The sequence below is a fragment of the Lutra lutra genome, chromosome 3, assembly GCF_902655055.1.
Source record: "Lutra lutra chromosome 3, mLutLut1.2, whole genome shotgun sequence".
Lineage (NCBI taxonomy): Eukaryota > Metazoa > Chordata > Mammalia > Carnivora > Mustelidae > Lutra > Lutra lutra.
This window is the reverse complement of record NC_062280.1, coordinates 101,082,340-101,102,980: the sequence shown is the minus strand read 5'-3', so window position 1 is coordinate 101,102,980 and position 20,641 is coordinate 101,082,340. Positions and strand designations below refer to the sequence as shown.

At 38.9% G+C, this 20,641-nt stretch overlaps 1 protein-coding gene across 5 annotated transcripts in view; it reads right to left on the bottom strand.

Annotated features, from left to right (window-relative positions):
• DPP10 (dipeptidyl peptidase like 10) overlaps positions 1-20,641 on the bottom strand; it is a 1,393,698-nt gene that overhangs the window by 650,525 nt on the left and 722,532 nt on the right. The window contains exons 1-2 of one of the 5 annotated variants that reach the window (XM_047722549.1): positions 9,646-9,707; positions 8,235-8,402 (exon numbers count right to left, since the gene is read on the bottom strand). The exons of 1 other annotated variant lie outside the window; for it this stretch is intronic. In XM_047722549.1, coding sequence (XP_047578505.1) covers positions 8,235-8,306 — 72 coding nt within the window. In that variant the 5' untranslated portion in view covers positions 8,307-8,402; positions 9,646-9,707. Of the gene's footprint in view, positions 1-8,020; positions 8,074-8,234; positions 8,827-9,645; positions 9,709-20,641 lie in introns of those variants that run through there. 3 more of the 5 variants (XM_047722553.1, XM_047722548.1, XM_047722551.1) reach the window with 3 other exon arrangements.

Below are 20,641 nucleotides of genomic sequence, written 5' to 3'. Positions count from 1 at the left end.
AAACTCACCCACGAGGAAATGTAAATTATATACTAATCTACCCAAACATTACCTAATTCTACATCTGAGAAATTCATGAATATTATTTTGCTCCTCTTGAAAAGATATATTTCTGACCTCTACTCAGAAGGTGTCTTGACTCCTAATCTTTGATTCGGTGTGTAGAAAAATCAGTGTGCAACTTTGTGAGACATTGATTTAAAAGGTCATAGAAAAAAAAAAAGAGTTTCTGGTACTTGTTTCAAAACATGTGAAATGAAAAAAAAATGCCATGTCTTGCATTCATTAGCTCATATTAAAACCCTTCCTGGAGGTAAGATGTGATTAAAGGAAGGAAGAATATCAACAATTTTCACTTACTTGATTCCTTTTGCCAAAAGCAAACCCAAGTACCAATAACAGGAAAGACCTAACAGCTAACCCAACTTCAAGTGGTCTCTCTGGTCCATTATTTGAAAATAAATCGCAGGAGAGCCTGCCATTCAAGTTTTCAATTATAAAATTCGGGTTTGTCATATTGTTTTCAGATAAGAGGCTTTCAGATGGTGTAAGAAATTGAATCTTCATTTAGATCTCAAAAAAGGGGTGAGAATAAAGATAATAAAAATACCTTTTTCCCTCACTTTTTTCATTTGCTACCTTGTAACCTGATATGCAAGCTTTTGTACTGACCTCAGAAAATCAGTAAGTATGATAAATCGCGATAATATGAAAGTCAGATAATATTCAACTTGGCTGGAGAATATACAGCTTGGCTTGGCTCTCTCAGACATAGAGTCAGTTTTGATTATGCACTCAACTAACTCTTTTCAAATTTCAACTCAACATATCGTCAGCTCCTATAAGCAAAGAATTTCTAAGTCAGTCCCTTCTTGAAACCAAACTTCCAGAAAGAGAATATTAAACCACGAACATTTCAAAGAAGATCTTAAGTCTTTCAGGAAAACAAGTTATCACCTAAAAATAGAAAAATCAGTCAGATTTTTATCAGTTGTTTTCCTCCTAATGCTCTATAATAATCCAACTCTAAAATACCGCATATATTGGGGCACCCAGGTGGCTCAGTCCTTAAGCACCTGCCTTTGGCTCAGGTCATGATCCGAGGGTCCTGGGACTGATCCCCACATCAGGCTCCCTGTTCAGCGGAAAGACTGCTTCTCCCTCTCCCACTCCCCCTGCTTGTGTTCCCTCTCTCGCTGTGTCTGTCAGATAAATAAAATCTTTAAAAATAAAATAAAATTTTATTAAATTTTAAAATAAGATACCCCATATATTTAGATCATAACTGTGTATATGTATATATGTGTGGTGTATGTTTGTTATGTATACACACCCATATATACGTATATAGACGTATATATACGTCTATATACATATATATTTTTTTTCAGCATTTCATTATGGAAATGGAAAATGGAAAACTGCCTTTCAAAAACATGAAAAAATCTTCTCAGATACTCTAGAAACACAGTAGCAACAAGAATAAAAATACTGAATTCTATCTTCAGCCAGATGTTATGCAAGTCCATTCACACAGACTGTCTCTAACTCTTACAACATTCTCCCCATCTTCTTCCTTTAAAGATGAAAGAATGATTTTAGAGGGATTTGTTTGCCCTAGATTGCGTAGTGAATGGTAGAAGAAAGATTCAATATGAAATCTGTTCTGACTCTCTTCCCAATCCTACATCATGTTGCCTCTCCCCAAAATATAATTAAATTTGAATATCACTTGGCAATTCCAAAAACACTGTGGAATATACTATTCTGGCTAATGGGATTAGCATATTATCTGAAAGTTGATTTAAAAGATTACTAATGTTTCAGACACTTTTAAATTAACTGGCATGCCAACCTTGAAAAGAAAATGAAAATAATTTTTTATTATATGGAAGACATTATAAGGGGTACTGTTAACATCAATTACTGAACGGGACAGTTCAAAGTAAAATATTTTATCAGTTTCAGATAAAAGCAAATTTTCTGTGTTTAGCCTAGTGGTGAGTGTTATATTTACCATTACATAAAGTATGTCTGAAACCCTGAGGATTCAGGACAGCTCACCAAAAATGAATCCGTAAGAGAAGAGCTCACTCTTCAGCAACCCCATCCTCCCCACTAAACCTACCTTCCACTTTATCATACTAGAAGTAACAAGCATTCCTTTTAGTTAATACATAATAAATGAGAAGAATTAATGGCGAGGTGGGGGGGGGGTGGAGTGTACAGTTTAAAAGCCTTGGAGAAAGCCACTATTTTGTTTGCCCCTTCTGGGGACCTTTTAGAGGTCTTCAGATGGGATAAGCGTCCAACTTTCCTAGTTGATGCATGCCTCAGGTTATGCCCTCATTAGTCATCCCTCCTCATCCACGAGGGATATATTCCAAGACCCCCAGTGGATGCCTGAAACCTCTGACACTCTCGAATCCTGTGTTTTTTCCTATATATACATAACTGTGATGAAGTTCAGTTTGTAAATGAGGCACAGTCTGAGATTCACAAAAATAACTAACAAAATAGAACTACTATACTGTAATGAAACTTATAAGTGAATGTGAGCTCTCTTTTCATGATACTGTGCTCACCCTCTGACGATGATGGGAACAATGTGAGAAGACAAAATGCCTGAGTGAGGAAAGGACGTGAGGTGCGTGATGGGGGACTGAGTGCGAGGCTACCCTAGTGACCTTCTGACACTACCTCCGACAGAGGATCATGTCTTTCTGGGATCTCAGCTGACAGTGGGGACCTGATATCAGGGAAAGCCAACAATGAATGGGGGTGGGGGGGCTACTGTATAATGTGGTGGTGAAACGTGAACCTGATTACAACACATGTAAAGTCACTCAGCAAGTATGAAACTATACGGAGGCAGTTTTGTACTTGGAATACCAAGTATGAAATACTAATTCAAATATTAAAGAGGATTTCAAATACCCCCTTTCTCTATGCTCATTACCTTAGGAAGTGGATTGCACTGAACACAATGCAACATATTCTGTGGCTAATTCACCCGTTTGTGAGAATTAGCCAATGCTTACTTCCAGTTTGGCCCCTTACAGAGGTAGGAATGGTAAAGACGTGTGCTTTGACTATAAGAGACCTAATAGAGTATTTTGAAGTTTGCATGTTTGCCAAATCAGCCCTGACATCTAAACCAAAGAATATATATTATTAATATGTACGTGCGTATGCAACTTTATATATAATCATACAAATGTGTACTGAACAGTGCAGTATTTTCGTAAAATGTTAAAATAATATACCAGTTGCAGGTGGCTCAGTAAGCCTCCCCCCACCTTTTTGTAGGTGCCTATTCTCAGCCTAGGGAATGAGAGCACACTATGAGACAGGCTTTATTCAAAAGCCTTCATATATTATTTCATTTAATTCTTACAACAAACATGTAAAGGATCTGTAGTCATCTCCATTCACAAATGAAATGTAGAAAATAAGTTATCCTGCCCAAGAAAGCAGTGATGACTGGTGGAGCTGGGATATGAACTTGAATCTGTGGTTTCCAGGGCATAACCCACAGATAATAGTAACTTTATGTAATCATAAATGATTCAATGAACCAAAATTTTAAAATAGCTTTCTTCTTTACTCAGGCTGGGTGAAATTTGGTTTCAGTGTTTTGTTTCTAATGTAATGCACTTCATAAGATAATGCAGCATTAATATTTAATAATACAATTTTCTTTGTTTTTATATAGTTTAATTTTTCTTAAATGTGCAATTTGCTCAGTTCCTGAAATAAACAGAGAGTAGAAGCTTACAAGTAAGGATGCTTTGTGGTATGTTCTAAACTCAGTAGATAAAACATCATATATACATGTTATAAGATACACATTATGTAATAAGAAAGGATAGTAGAAAATGCATAATACCTCCTAAGTCAAAAAGACTTCTACATAATGCCTTTATCCAATCTAAATTATCCTTTGTAAACCAAATCACAAACTTTCCCATCAATTAGACAGTATATACGTTATATTCAATAAAGAATAATAAAAGGTCTATTAAGTTATTTTCAATAGGATTTCTAAAAGCTACTTTTGAAGTTCTGTGTTAAAAACAATAGTTTATAGACCAAATTATGACATCTTTTTATTTTTGTCAAGGAAACATGGAAGAAAGACTGAATCCTAATTTCTGTATGGTAACATTTTGGGTTAATATTATCTAAAAGTGAAAAGTACAATACATATTTCACAAAAGGCATTTTGCATATTACATATTTAATTGCAGTTTTGACCATGAATTATTTCATCGAGAGACTGCTGCATACTGAACCATGAGAGATTGGTTTTCTACCAGAATGTGTTTTTTAGAGAGAAATGCGTAACTAATGATGTTTCTGCTGCCAAATTGTTGCTTATAAAAGTATATTTTATAGTCATACTTCAAAAAGTAGGGTTATGGCTTTTCTTTTGTTTGCTTAGTTTTTTGTTTTGTTTGGGTTTTTTGTTTGTTTGTTTTGTTTTTGTTTTTTGCTGTTGTTGTTTTGTGTTTTAGTTTGTTTTGGTTCAGTTTTTTGGAGCTGAGAGGACCACCAAACATTTTAGGAAATATTTTTACCCATTGGATTCAGCAGAAGGGTGCCACCTGGTGGCAACGTGGGCAAACTCTAAACCAGGTCTAAGTATTAAAAATGAACTCATTTAAGAAACCTTGAAAGTCCCATCATTACCAAGATTTTTTTTCTTTTTGTAAAGTTCCTATGTACTTCTCAAGACCTACCTGGTTCTTTTTATATTATTTCCATCAATGGAAGAGATATTAAGTTAACTTCAAAATTTTCAAGAGCTATTATTTACATTTATAATCGAAGCTTTAAGCAAATTCATTGTTTTATATTCACAGTAAATCTGTACACACAGAATACTGGCAATTATTTTTCATTATGCTAGTAACAATGTGTTGAACTATAACTGGGTAGAAGTTAGAAGGTTGGGCTCTTCAATGACCATATTTTATTTAAGGTATTACAGACTGGGGTTAAGTCCTATCTCCACCACTTATGAAGACAAGTTTGATCAGCTTCTTTAAGCCTCTGTATTCTCATTTCTAAAATGGGAATAACCACACGACTTAACTTGGAAAGTTTCTTTGAGGACCAAGTAGAAAAATGCATTTAATGAATGTTAATCAGTCCAGAAGACAGTACTCTGCACATGGCAAGCATTCAGAAGTGATTTTTAAAAACAGTAAGTTGCAACTTGTCACTCAAGATTTTAGATCCCTCAATGTAAAGTGGGATTTTGATCATATTCAGAATGACTGTATCTACCCATATCAATTTATCTATCTAGATACTTTGTAAATGTGGAGCATTATGAAAACAACAAAAATAACTTTCATAAACATTTAATCATTGAAGCTTTGAAAGAAAGACTACTAAAATGATAAAAAAATATTTCCAATGATTCAGAATGTTAATAAAAGTACACAGTCCCTGCTATTCCCATTGCCGATTCTCTCTGGGTAAGAAGTGACTCGTCCTGGCACCAAATCCCAGAGGACAGTCACAGATGAAAGAAATAGAGGGGTCAAGCTCGCTAAAGGAACCTAACAACAACCAAACCACAGGATCCATAACCATCTCACCCAAAGGAAAGACCACAGTCTTCCACTGTGCTGTAGGTGGAAATAGGTGCTGATGGCCTCAGGACAAGGTGTTTTTGAGATTTCATAAAAAATTCTACTATGAAAAGCCAAAGACTTTTTTGGCAACATTTGTAAAGCTTAAATCACTCAAAATCAATACACAGTTAAGTGATTAGCTGGACTATGCCCCCTATTTAACTATCAAGTAGGACTTCATAAAGCTATATTTTTATTTAAAGTTGTGAATCTTTTTTTTTTTTTTTTTTAAGAAATATAGCAAGCAGAAATATCATTCATGTCTATTTGGGGGGTATTATAACAAGTACCACATGAGAGTTGTATGACAATCACAGCATCAGACCACAATACATAATTCTGTTAATCAAAACTTAGTACTCTTAGAACAAGTAGTTTAAGCAATCACAGCAATCATCCACATTATCTGGTCATCATTTCATAGGTCAAGCTTCAGACAAAGAACATGCTAAATAAAAGGTATTTTCTAGGAGTGCTTGGAAAATCTTCAATGGGATGCTGCCACGCATATTTCACTCTGCTTTCCTTCCCCTAGCAAAATCAATCTCTTTCATTTTAATTTTAGCATAATATGCATACCATTGACATTTTAAAATCATGTAAATGTTCAGAAAGTCACTTTAAAAACTCAATTAAAACAAGAGTTCTGCAAATGGCCACTCCCTGAATATCTGAAGTGGCCATAAACCAAAATGCAAGCTCACAAGAAAAAAGGATTCAAGCTTGACTCTCTCTCTTCAGATGAATTTTAAGTACCCGATTAGTCCTGACAAAAGGCTTTACTGTGCATAGGCGGCTTGTCCACTGTTTACATATGTATTTTCAGTTTCTGTGTGCTCTGCTCTGCTTCTGCCTCCCCACCTCCACTGGTACTGAGCAGTTTGCAGCACCTCAAGTAACCAGCTGGTGTCACAGGGTAGTGAGCAAAGATTTCATGTGGGGACTCTCACCTGACTAATCATTCTTATTGGAAGCAGCATTCCAAGAGCAGTAGAGAGGCTCGGCGGCTTGTTAATGAAATTTAAGCGCTGTCAGCTTGAAAGAGGATGTTAAATCCATGCTCCTCTCCTAAAATTATTTTTATAATCTGCTAACCAGTTGCTACCTTGTGGTGTGTGTTGGAGGGAGCAGAGGAAAAAGATGCAAGGGAAAGGGACACATAAGACCGCATAAATGTTGTAGTATTTTCATATGTATCTCTGGGTAGGGAGTAAAGCGACTAGTTGAAGAAAACAACCTGCTTTGTAAAAACTGCAACATCCACTCCAGTAAATGGAGAGGGAGCTTTAAGGCATTGAGCAATCCTCACCACCTGTGTGAAACATATGTGAGGGAAATGAGGAGCAAAGAGAAGAGGAGAAGAGAGAGACCACAAGCCAGGAGAGATGACCAAGACTAGAATATTAATAACAGCAGCCCTGGCATGTCCTCCTCCGCCTCATCACCACTCAGGCGATTTGGACAGCTTCTCTTCACTTGCTCCTCAGTGCTTAGACTATGTGAAAAGCGGAGCTGCTACCGGAACCTTCACCCCACTTCTAGCAAAGAGCTAGGAGAGTCTCTGACCGAATCGCACTGGGCGGCCTTCAACAGTGCACTCCGGGGGCCAAGGGTACTCGGGTGCCTCCGTAGTTATCCACTGACCTAACTGTTGCCCTCTCGGCTCAGAGTCCCTGACTGATGAAAACATGACAACACCTGCAGCCTCCTCCTCACAGCCCCCCTTCTCTATGCCAGGGCACTTCAGCGCTCCCGACCCCTACAACTTTGGGAAAAAGCAACACCGAACTCCCGAGTCACCCCCAATCCAGGGACAGAGACGAGATGAAGATCCACGGTATGGTTATGCTACAAATCTCGAAACAGCAAAACAAAAAAGGGGATGGCCGGTGCGGAAAGACGGAAAAGGTACAGAAATAACCCTCAGCCAGTACAGGGCACCCCATCTCTGCAGACACAACACATCTGGCCCCAACAAATCACTAAAGCCAGTACCTTGCCAGCTTCCCATAATAATGCCTTTTTACTCCCAAGCTCCGCTCGACTCAGCAGACCACAGACGCAGGGTACACCTCATTCCCTCTTTTAGCGCCCCCCACCTCGCCCCGTCCCAGTCTCCTCAAAAGAAAAAAGAAAGGAAAAACTCTGCCGGCCTAAAGGTCATTTTCCTTAGTGGGGTAGCTTTGGCCAGCGCTCGCTCGTTTCAGCTGCGTTTAGACCGGCTCTAACCCTGCAAGTGGACGCCTCCAGGAGCGCAGTATTTCCTCCAACATGCGTTAATTTCAGCCAAGAGGCCCCAACTCTGTGGCCCTGGCCGCCTCTCCCTTCCTCGGTGGCCCGCCCGCCAGGGCTCCCGGGGCAACCCCAGCCTTTACCTCTCTCCCCCCTTCCCCGCGGCTCTCCACCGTGCGCATCCTCTCGCCCGGCCCCAGAGCGCGCTCGGATGCTCTAACTTCCTGCGGAGTCCTTGGATCAGCGGAGGAGAGCCTGGAACTGGGGCGGAGGGGAGGGTGGGGAGAGGGAGGCGTGGGAAGCAAAGACTGGAGCCACCCTTCCCGGGAGGGCCTGGCCGCAGCTGCCAACTCTCACCTGGTCCGCCGGCTGCGCCTGGCTTGCCCTGGCCCCCGGGGTGGGCTGCTGCTCCTGCTTCATGGCTGTCATCGCCGGCGGCCCGCGTTGGCGCTCACTTCCTCGCGGGCACTTCAGACTCGGGGACTGTCACTTGGCAGCGATCGCATGTCACAGGAGCCCGACGCTCTCCGAATTGGCAGAAGGGAAAGCGGCAGCGACGGGGTGGGGGGAGGGGAGCGACAGGGAGGAGAAGAAGAGAGGCACCAAGCAGGCTCCCCCTTGCAAGATCCCTCCTTCGGCTACCGCAGACCCTCGAACTCCCCACTCCCCCCGCCCCCCACCACCCCAAAGCGTAGAGAGCCTCGGAGATCTAACACGACCAAGTGGCAAGTTAGTGGAGCAGAGAGAGGCACCTGACCGCGCTCGAGCGACGTCTCACAGCGCCGGAGGAGCCCGGCTAGCATTCTACCGCAGTCGGCGCCCCCCGCCCGCCCCCGGGGGCTCCCCGCGCCGAGCTCAGTGCGCCAGGTGGAGCAGCCGGGCGCCGCGCTCCAGCATCTCCCAAGCAACCGCAACGCGGGAGAGAGCCCTGCGCGTCGCGAGCTCCTCACACGCGCGGCCAAGGCTGCTGGGCTCTGCTGGCCCCCTCACCCCCCAACCCCCGCCCCCCGCGAGCTCCTGCTAAAACCCGGAGAAGCGGAGCGCGCCGGTGCAAGGCCCTCGGTGGCTCTATCGCTGCCACTGGGCATGCTCCAGCGCTCGGAGAAGACCGGGGTTAGCTGGGGTCTAAGGGCCCACAGCCCCACTGGGGTTGCCAACACTTGCCAGGACCCAAGTGGTGGTTCCAGGTTATGGCCCGAGGCTCTGTGTTTCTCGATTTGTGGCAATGGACAGCCTTATCCTTTAGCCTCCAGCCTGGATCCCGCCCCCCCCCCCCCCGCCCCCGCCAGCTGCTAGTGTAATTCTGAAAGGTAGATTACAAACAATAATAACTAATGATATTCTACTACCTCCCCCCCCCCTTTTTTTCTAGAACACTCAGATAAAAGTCTTCAAATTTTAAATTCCTTCTCCAACCTTCCCTTGGCTTAACACAAACCTCTCCCCTTCAAAGTTTTCTGAGCACCTACCATGTGTCAAACACACTGTTTGGAGGGATTGTAAGGAAAAGAGATTAAAATACCTAGACAAACTTAAACTCCCTGCCTACAAGGAGTGTACCTGATACTGTGGGTACTGGGGGATAGGAATCAAAGAGTCAATTTAACTCTTGGGAAGGTGAATTCCTGTGAGTAGGTATAACACAAAGTCCACCGGTTTCATCTAGAAACATTACTACTTTTCCCTGTTGCTAGAAAGGGCCTACCCAAAGCAGATGGGCAAACAAGCAGTCCCCAGTCTCAGGCACAGGTGTTTGGAGATTGCTTACCAGAGAAAAGGTTGGAGGGAGTTAAATATCCAGATGTTCCTACACTCAGCCCCAGCATTGTGACTATGTTCCAGTGGCAAGGGACTGAGCATATGGTGGCCAGTAGCTTGGAGTATGCTTTTATTGGCTAAGCCTGGCTCCCCCACCCTTGTCTGAATTACTCAGTCCATGAACTATGCACTTCCTAGAGACAGGCTATCTTAGGATATTAGGAATTGTGCTCCTGCCTATTAGTGAATCCTCACATTTTTCCTAAATATTGTGACAACAGTTCCTTTAAAATAGATTTAAAAAAAAACAACAACAAAACCAGTGATCTCTAGATTTGATTAGATTAGAAAATAAAAATATGAGTTTTTTCTTCAGGAAGGTATGATTTAGGTGATGAAAGCTTATTTTTTCAAAAATAAGAGGTCCAGTGATATTGAGTGACTTCTAACAGTGTGTTGGTCTAACAGAAGTAAGTTGAGAGGAATAACTTCACTATTTGTAAAAATATAAAGCAAATTTTCAAAATGAAACATGGCGGGAGGGTGTGCCTGGGTGGTTCAGTCCTTAAGTGTGGGACTCTTGATTTCAGCTTAAGTCAAGATCTCAGGGTCCAGAGATCAAGCCCTAGTCCATCCAGGCTCAGTGGGAAGTCTGCTTCAGATTCTCTTTCTCCTACTGCCCCTCTTTCCCCAACCCCCACTGCTGTCTGGCCCACTGGGTGCTTGTGCCTCTCCCCCAATAAAATAAATAAATCTTTTAAAAAATGAAACATGGGCATAATAGCTACTGAGTACTTTATCTGGTAAACATGGAAATCTCTATATTCCCCATTCCCCCCCCTCCCAGGGAGAAAGGGGTCTACATTATTCCAAAAATGCTTCTGTCCTTGTATTTTGCTCTTCTGTTTATCATTTTAGTACATTCATCCTTTGAATGATCCTTTGAATGTGTTTCCATTTTGGACAACTGATTTGACTTGAAAGTTTATGTGCAGAGATTTCTGTTGACATAGGACATGCATAGATGAGGGAATTATTCTCAGCCTATTTGACTGAAGTCAACTGTCCAACTCACATGCTTTCTCAGTATTCTTTTTAAACTCCACTTTGTGGTTACAAAGATGTAAGTTGTATACATTTCATGTATAATGTATATATGTATCTTTTTTTAAAGGAAAGTGTCTTTGATTTGAGTCCATCTTTTTGCATGGGTTATTTTGTCTGAGCTGAAAGCATTATTTTATATCTGTTGGGGTCTAAGTTAAGGACATTAATTAAAACTTAACCACATGTAACTTACAACTTAAACACTATTTTTTGAAATGTGGTGCACTGGAATTACAATGTAGGATTTTCTACTTCATTTCTTATTGAAGAAAAATGCTAATGTCCAAGAAGAAAAAATAAGGAATACCTTACATTCCAAGAGAGAATGTCTGCAGCTCAGCTGTCTATAACTTCTGATAAGTTGTTATTTAAAAAAAAAAAAATTTGTAATCAAACATCTGCAAAATAATCTATTTGAGTAGATATAACCCTAGTGCTGTGTGGACAAGAGGACATGTGCCAGCCTACATGTCAGCAGAATGGGCTCCTGCCTTAGCTCCATCACCTCATGGAGGTATGGGCAAGAATGAAGTCACTTAGCTCCGCCTCTGCTTCCTTATGAGGTAAAACTAAACATTTTAGATTAGATGACCAAGAAGATCCTTTTCTTCTCTAAAATTCTATAATTAAATCTTAATTTTGTGAATCAAAAGACTATCATCTGAAATAATAAATTACTTACACATGTTCAGATTTTAGTGGGAGTCAGGTGCTTAGAAAAATACAAAAATTCAATAGATAAGGATTCTTCATGAAGTGACAGAATTAATATCCACCAAACTTCCCCCACACTCTCTAGTTATACATAAATCCATAGTAACAATTCTTTCCTTGATAATACTTTTAAAATTCAGAAACTTGAGTATCTCCCTACAGTGATTATTTCTGAAAATTAAAGATTTAAAGAATGTTGTAAAAATTAACAGAATATTTTTTGAGTACTTTTCCTCATATGTTTGATGAACTAACTCATGGACAACCATTCCTCATATGTTTGATAAACTAAGTCATGGACAACCATTAAACTTAAAATACTGATACAATGGGAAAAGAGGTTTTCCTAGTTTTTATGGAATGGAGTTTCTCATAACTGCAAAAGACCTAGAGAGATTGCCCAGAATTCCCTCTATTTTAGGTTATAAATTTCTTACCTTTGCAACATATTCAGGAAGATTTCTAGGATTTCCAGGATTTAGACTTTATCACTTCCTTCTGAAATTTTTCCTTGACTCAAATCCTAGTTTCAGGTTCCCATGCAGATATAACCCACTGTGTGGGATCCTCAACATACTACAGGAATTTCCAAAGTCCCTCAAAAATTTTCTTGCACAAAATACTGTGAACATCTACAATGTCTTTCACTGATATTTGATTCTTTTAAAGAGAAATGCCAATTCAGTACATTTCATTTTACCTAGAATTATTGACATGAATAACTGAGGACTGCTGATAAAAGTTAGATAATAATTAAATTTATTCAAGATAATCATGAAAATGTTTAAGCATAAGTGGCAAACAGGATGTTCCAGAAATATTTAAGTCATGCATGCTGTATTCAGTCTTCCATATCAAATAGAAGACCCAGGACCCCCAAATCCCAAATTTACTTTAACAACCATCAGTAACAAGGCCTAGCTAAACTCTGATATATTAGAGAAAGAGAAAAGCCCCTTGAGAGTCTGAGAGCAGGGTAGCCTTTAAGAGATAAATCCTCCAGTTTCAGATAAATCAGATAAGGTAAATAGAACTGTGTAAGCAGCTAGTGCCCTGGAGTCTCTCCTTACCTTTCCCTCTCTCCTCCAGAGGTAATTCTGCAGTGTCATATAAAGGCCACCTTGATGGGGATTTCCTTAGCATTAGCCAGTCCTCTATTGAGTGTCCTTAATGAGCACAGCATCAGGAAGACAGAGTTCATGAGCTGTGCCTTCAGAGACCTGGCCTGAAATGTGTCCAATTAGCTTTTCACAGATCAAGAAATAACTTTAGTTCACATCTTCTGCTATCATTTGCTTTCGATTGATCAATCACCTCTACTCACCTCAACCGGCTTCTTGAATTTCCCAAAGTACACATCATGTTATTGGGCAGAAAACCAGTATGTTGAGCAATCCTCAGAAACAAACTGTATTTTAGAAGCTCTAACTAGTAAACTATCTCAAAAAATTATTTTAAAAAGAACAAATAAAAAAAGAAGAAAAAGAAGGAAAGGCACTGCATAGTTAAGTGATAACTGGGTACACTACTCATACTGTTCAGACATTCTCGTGGCATTAATTTAACTAAACTTTTTGTGAGTCTCCAGGACAGGAAGACTTTCCTGTTGTAAAAATTCATAGCCCAATTATGATCTCTGGTGGAAGCAGACAGAGTTGCACTATCCTGAGAGCCATTCTTGTTGCTCACTGGAGACCTGAAGATATTGACAAACTGCTCACTCACACAGAGACCCGGGGCTATAGAGTCTGCTTAGTTGTTATAGTAACACACCTCCCATCTTCTTTAACCAAACAGCTCTTCTAAGATATATATATATATAATGGTATTAAGGCAGGAAAACAATGCATATGATTTTTCTGTGTAATGTTTTCGCTCCATATATGTAGCTGCATCAACAGCAAACAACTGGAGAATGTGTGAAATTTACCTGTTGTCCTTGTTTTTACCCACTAGATGCTTGACGAGGGTTCTGTGTTTGATTTTTTTAAGAGTAATTATTTAATGAATTAGTTATGTTTGTATAGTAAAAAAAAATTTAAAAAGACCTTTTTTGGCTGATTTAGTAGTCATTTTTTTTGTCTGATTTTCACATTTCTTTAGAAATAAAGTAAGGTTTTCCAAATCAGATTCTGTCTGCAAATGACAGAAAGGTTGTCAGATGTGGAAGAGTATTTAGAAACACAGACATAAACATTTTCTCTTTTCAGGTAGTAAGTTGGCCTTTGATGAATAAATTTCCCTGAACTTGGTATTTCTCGTTTTCATGACTAAGACTAAATATTCTAATGATTTAAAACACCTCTTTATTTTTGTCCTTGGAAAATACATTATTACTGAGATGTCTCTTACACTCAGATTTCATAATAGTCAACTGATTTTTTTCCCTCATGTAATTCCCACAACAGCACAAAGCACATTGCTCATTCAGGGAAATCTTTCATGAGTTGAGAAAGAAAATGCTACTGTGAAATCTTGAATAATTTCTGGAGGGAAAGGAAGGGAGAATTTCCATCTTTTGTAAAGATTTTGCCATGATCAATTTATTCTTAAGGAATTAGTACTAGATTCAGACTCCCCATGAACTCTCCTTTTGGAAACAAGAGATAGTCTAGGATAGAGGTGAACCAGCTCCAGAACATCCACTGACATTAAAGGGCCCCTGGTATTTTTTCCACTAATTGACTCTCTAACACTCAGAAGTATTCTTCTACCATCTTAAAAAAAAAAAAAAAAAATATTGAGGCCAAGTCCTTGGATTCACAGCTAGTCCTTTTACCACACGGAGTCATCTGTTTAGATTATACAAATATAGTTTCAGGACATCTTGGGATGTGACCTCTATTGAAATGAGGCACATTAAGATACATCTCTCATTACTGAACACTGTTTAACCTATTAGCCTAGATGGGTTGTTTGCTACCAGTATAGATGACTTCTTACACTCTTATATTCTCCTATCTCTCATCCACCAATATCATTTTGGGAGAATAACTATCTTATACATCTAATATTTACTAAAGTCATAATTTCATTCAAATCAGAGAAAGAGGAGAAAGAGATTAAAGAGAAGCAGAAGGAGAAAAAGAGAAAAAAAAGCCAGGAGAATGCATTCTGAAGTGGTTAGAGATAGGAGAGTATATTAAGCCTTTTAGATTTTTACTCATGCTCTCACATGAAGACTAGAAAAACTGTAATTCCTATTGGTTAGATCCTACATGTTGCTCCTGCCATTAGCTATATTCTATGTATTCATAAAATTTTAGAAAGCATAGTCCAAATTTTAACTTTCTTATTTATCTCTAGGTGATTTATATTTGATGTTTTCAATCAATATTAGGCCTACATTTTCTTGTAATATTTTATAATTTTTTGCACTTTATAGTTGATTGCAAGCACCAGTGGAGGAGGTATAGAGAATCTATAACAGATAGAACAGTTTATACAAATCAATGACTATAGAAATGCCCTTTAATTAGCTATTTTACTGAACCAACAGTGTTTATATAAGTGTTTAATCCAATTGATAGGACATCAAAGTTGCCTCACAGATGGATGAGAAGCTCTCTTCCATGGTCCACTATTACCACCTGTGGAGAAGCCGTCCACTCCTTCTTCCATCTTCCCAAATGTGACTCATCTGTTGGGACCCAACTCTGCTCCCATCACCCCCTAACTCAAGCTCACAGAGATTTTCTTCATTCAGTGTTCTCACAGTGTAAAAGTCACCACAAAGTTTATGCTGTTTTCTGGACTGGTTTGTGCAGCATTCTAATTATCACAAATAACTTCTCTTTTCCTCCCAAACAGTACATTCTTGGGGAGAACGACACTTGGGGACTTACGGTCAGCTGGGGTTGTGGGTAAGGGTCTATATCAGTCTTCTTGCTTAAGTAGAGATCTTGGAGGATATACATGTACTTTAAGAAAAATTCTTCTCCTCCCCCCTGAATATTAAGCTCTGTCAGAAACCTTCATGCACTTGTTTTGTTTTGTATTCATTTATTGAACAGGGTCACCCAAGGGAAATATTTTTTCTCTCTATTGTCTATTGTTCACCTTTATTATGACTTGTAGAAATTATATGATCTTGATGCTGGGTATGAGTAAAGGCCCACAAGCTATTGCTTGATTGCAAAACATTAAGTAAAAGCCAGATAAATTTGGAATTTTCCACACTAATGAGCAGACTTTATAACCACTTGTTATAAAATACTAAGCCTCCAATGCTGTGAACTCAAAGGACAAAATGAATCTGGAGATAACAGCTATATTGTCACTGTCACTCCTAATGTATTCTTTGCCCCCTAATGTAAAATATTATACTCCTTGAGAAAGGAGGAGCTATACTGAGTAAAATATTTAACTGGATTAATCAAGTGTTTAATTAATGTTTTATTTTAAATATAGCTTAAATTTCTATAGTCTGCCTATATAATGCCAAAAATTATTACAAGTTCAATAGAATCTTCCAGGATTATGCCCAATGTTAGTACATAATTATTTTTGCCTTGCATTCTCTACGTACATTTTAAGCAAATTTATTTATCTAATCTACTAGCCCCCGGACCATATTTTTAAAATAGGGTGAGAGGAATTGTCATTAGATGGGATACACAATACCAAGAAAGGAAAATATATAATCTTAGAGAAAAAAAGAAAAAAGAATTGGACCTTCCACTTAAAGTAACAGAACAGCTCAGTACCACGTAGTGTGGGGAGGGAAAGAGAGGCAACTATCACTAAGAAGCTCAGTAGGATCTTCGAGTATAATCATATTACAGCATAGTAAAGTTGATGTTGGAAATGAGTACTTTAGAGAAAGTAAAATCAGGCTAGTCACACTTTCTTTAAAAGACAGGATTATTTTGAGAAGATGAACTGCAGTGATGCCAGCATGGGTTTAGGCTAAATAGAAAACTAGGTATCAAAACCAAAAGCACAACATTTACAACAAATCTAGATAGCAAGATATCTCTCCAAATTTCTAAATACCAAAAACCACACAGCTTGAATGTCTATGGTATCTAATAGGACAAAACAAAGGAAAGTTGTGGAACAAATGACCAACTTGATAATCCCAAAACATTAAGAAAACCCCAAAATTGTCAACAGATAGTCACTAGAAAGCACAGTGGATCAATTTAAGAACATCCAATAGAACTAGAAGATTTCTGTGCATTCCCACAGTGAGTAAAAGGGACCCTGTTGGGAGATTTCCCCTTGAGCTCTCACAGATCTCCGAGTCTTATTACCAAGAAATAGTCTTTTGTTCTAGAATATCATTTGAAGAATATCTGTATAGAAATTATCCTGGAAAGGGGAGTAGTGTTTCCCTCTGGAGCAAAATACAAGTTTGTTTAGAGTCCTGCAAGATAAATATCGTTTCCTCTCCATGGCAAGAAGTAGGCATGCTTTCTCTCCAGTATAAAAGGGATAATGTCTCCTTCTAAAAACCAAGAGAAGGCACGCTACTGTCCACTATAAAGGATTTGGGTTTCTTTGGCTTCTTCTATACTGCTACCCTCTGTACAAGCAAGTATCTATCTGGTTCCAATCATTCATCTCCATGGGACTTGGGGACAAGAAGAGTGTACAAAAATATGCTGATGTTCATACTATTTGCTGTACCATGGGTAATAAAGTTCTCTGTGTCTGACTCAAGATTCTTATGTCTTGAAAATGTCCATAAAACTGGATGACTAATATGTTTGCTTGCAAGTTATACAAAATCTCTGTTCATAATAGGCTGATGTCAAAATCTAAGGTAGCTGGAGAAATACAGATCCTATGAACCCTTAAAACTGACATGCCAGGGGCGCCTGGGTGGCTCAATCATTGAGCATCTGCCTTTGGCTGGGGTCATGATCCCAGGGTCCTGGGATGGAGCCCCACGCAGGGCTCCCTGCTCAGTGGGAACCCTGTTTCTCTCTCCCACTCCCACCACTTGTGTTCCCTTTCTATGTCTCTGTCAAATAAATTTTTAAAAAATCTTTTAAAAAATAAAATATTAAAACAAATAAACAAAAAACTGACATGCCAGGCTTCTTCCCAACATATAACCCAATACTAGGAAAAACTATTGGAAGTGGAATCAGATTTGAGCAGAACAGAAATAACAGAGATAAAGAGAAAATCCAGCCAAAAGGTAAACAGACCCAGGCAATCTAAGATCACAAGCCATCATGTATTTTTACATACTACATAAAAACAAAAAAATAAAGGTCTCTTTGAAGTTAGAGAGCCAATCTGAACTTTTAACTATTTAAAGTTCAGGAAAACTAAATTCACATAAAAATGATCAACAGAAAACTATCATGGTCAAATCCCATGAAAGGTTTCACCTGACAACAAAGCTATTGGAAGAAATAAAAAGGATAATAGCTCTACAGATAAGGGATTGGCAAATTACAGTCTACAGGCCAAACCTAGCCCTCTTCCCATCTTTATGAATAAAGTTTTCTTGGAACACAGTCACACTCACTTATTTGCATATGCCTAAGACTGTTTTCATGCTACAGTGGCAGTCTTAAGTGTTTGTGACAGAAAACATACGGCCTGCAAAGTATAAAATATTTACTCTCTTGCACCTTACAGGAAGTTTGCCAACTTCTGCTATTGACAAAGAAAGCTTGCCAAAAAAGTCATGCTCAAAAATTTTTCAAAACTGCAACATAACTATTTCAAAATGAGCTAAAGAACATTTAAAACAAAGTACACAATATAGGAGAGAATAAATTAATCAGAATTAGAAAAAATTAGAAATAAACAGGAGATAGTACTCAAAGAATCAGAAATAAAAGAAATATCATATTAGAAATAGAAACTAATCTAGGAGGTATATCAGAGCATAAGCACAACAAATGATACGAAGAGAAACCAAGGAGGGAAGGAAAAACAAACAAACATGTTAGCCAAAAGCACGTGAAAAAAGACACTCAAGAGAATACAACAAATGTTATAGATGGCAAAGAAGATCCAACATATGGATTAGGAGAGTTCTGAGCGGGACAACAAATCAAAGCAAGGTGGGAGTGGGGGTGGGGACAAATACTAAGAAATTTAATTCAAAAGAATGATCCTGATGAAAAATCATACAGTATACCTGAGATCAGCGGAGCACAACCAACACCAAGTAAAATTAAGAGATCTTAAAAAAAAAAAAGAAAGAAAGAAAGAAAAAAGAAAAAATATTTGGGCACTTAGACATAAGTAACATTTAACTTAAAGAGTAACTAATGTTATATTATCAGACTTTTCTCCAGCAACATTTTATCTTCAGGGGAAAAATGAAGTTATATATAACATAGTCAAAAAAATAAAATGTGGGCCAGGGATTTTATATATTTATATATGTTTGTATTTTTTTAAGATGTTATTTATTTATTTAAGAGAGAGTGAGAGCAAGCACAAGCAGGGGAAGGGGCAGAAGAGGGAGAGGCAGACTCCCAGCTAAGCAGGGAGCCCTAAGACAAGGGGCTGGATTCCAGGACCCTGAGATCCTGACTTGAGCAGCAAGTAGATGCGTAACCGACTAAGCCACCCAGAAGCCCTTATATGTTTGTATCTCTGAGATTTAAAATATAATTTTGATGTGGGGAACAGAGGCAGAAAAAAAGTTATTAAATTTTCTTACCCACTGATAAGACCTTGAAACAGAGTGACATTCCTCTAGGGACTCAACTACCTCCCCTTTAGGCTTTGCTAAGGGCAAAGGGTAATCCTAGCCTGACAGACCGCTATCCCCAACCAGGATCCCGTTAGGTCTACTTTAGCAATTCCTTTGGAAACTTCCTTTATCTCTAAACCTTCCAAGATACATGCTGACAATCATTCCCAAGCATATGGGCCACTGATATGCATCTAAAGGGTCTCACGACAAAGGTTTTATTACCGGTAATGAATAACCTTTTTCCCAACAACAGCTAGCCCCTCAAGGTCCTGGAAACCTTGCTTCCAAAATTTCTTAGAGACTTATGCCATCCCTGACCCCCTCCTAACTTGCAAGTATATAATGGGCCACTCCTCACAGCCCCAGAACAGCAGATCTTTCTGTCCACCAGTCCTGTCATTGAGTTTTAAGAAACCACCATCTTGCCCCAAAGATGTCTCAAGAATTCTTTCTTGGTCATCGGCTGCACGCCTCACCCCACCGAACCTCACTTATATGCTTAAACTTCATCAATTTGAAACTCTTATCTAACTCTTCTTCCCTCCTCTGCCCTTTACAATGGTGAAGTCTGCATCACTATCTGAGACTGCTCTCTACTCCTTTAAATGCCTCTCCCTTTGCTCCTCCATAGGCATTTCCTCTTGCATATCTAACCACACCTGTTTCTCCAAGCACCTAGACGAACACAGTCTAGCAATAATGACCAACCTACTTGCAATCAACTGCCAAATAAAACACAAAGTGTCCATTTAATTTTGAATCCCAGATAAATGGACAAATTTTTAGTGTAAGTTGTCTACGGTGGACTTTTGGGGTTATACTTATACTAAAATGTATGTCATTTATTTGAAGTTGAAATTTAACTGGGTGTCCTGTATTTTTATTTGTTAATTCTAGCAACCCTAGTAGCCATGATTATCACTTATACTCAGATTATGGTCCTAAAGGAAACCAGTGCTTCTTGGAGAAATGAATCTGTGTCTGGAATGAAAAATGTACCAGACCATTTGGAATATTTTGACAAACTAGTATGGAAGCCATCAAATAATACTAGGATAATATTAAAAGGCCACCCTGAAAAAGTTCTATCTCTCCAAAGAAAAATTTGAACTTTGATAAGGATAGCAATGATAGTTGATGGGAATCCATCAGGTATGTTTAAGTCCCAGTTTGTCCCCTCCTGAGCATGACTGGGAACCAACTTATCATGAGAACTAGGTAAAGAAGAAAACAGAACACTGATCCTGCCCTTTTTGGGAACTGCATGATTGAGTAATCAAATTGTAGATGAGAGGATGCATCTCCTTCTAAATAAAATTATTCAAGCAAATGGATAAAAATAATGGATATAATTATTACCATGCATATTACCATTTTGGAAGCTCCAATAAAATAACGAACTGACGCATTAGGCATCAGTGTGTCTCCTGATAAAAGAACAGAACACTACCTATAGTCCTGCCAAACACTTCAAAAAAAAAACAAAACACCCAAAAATGGGTCCACTTCCATT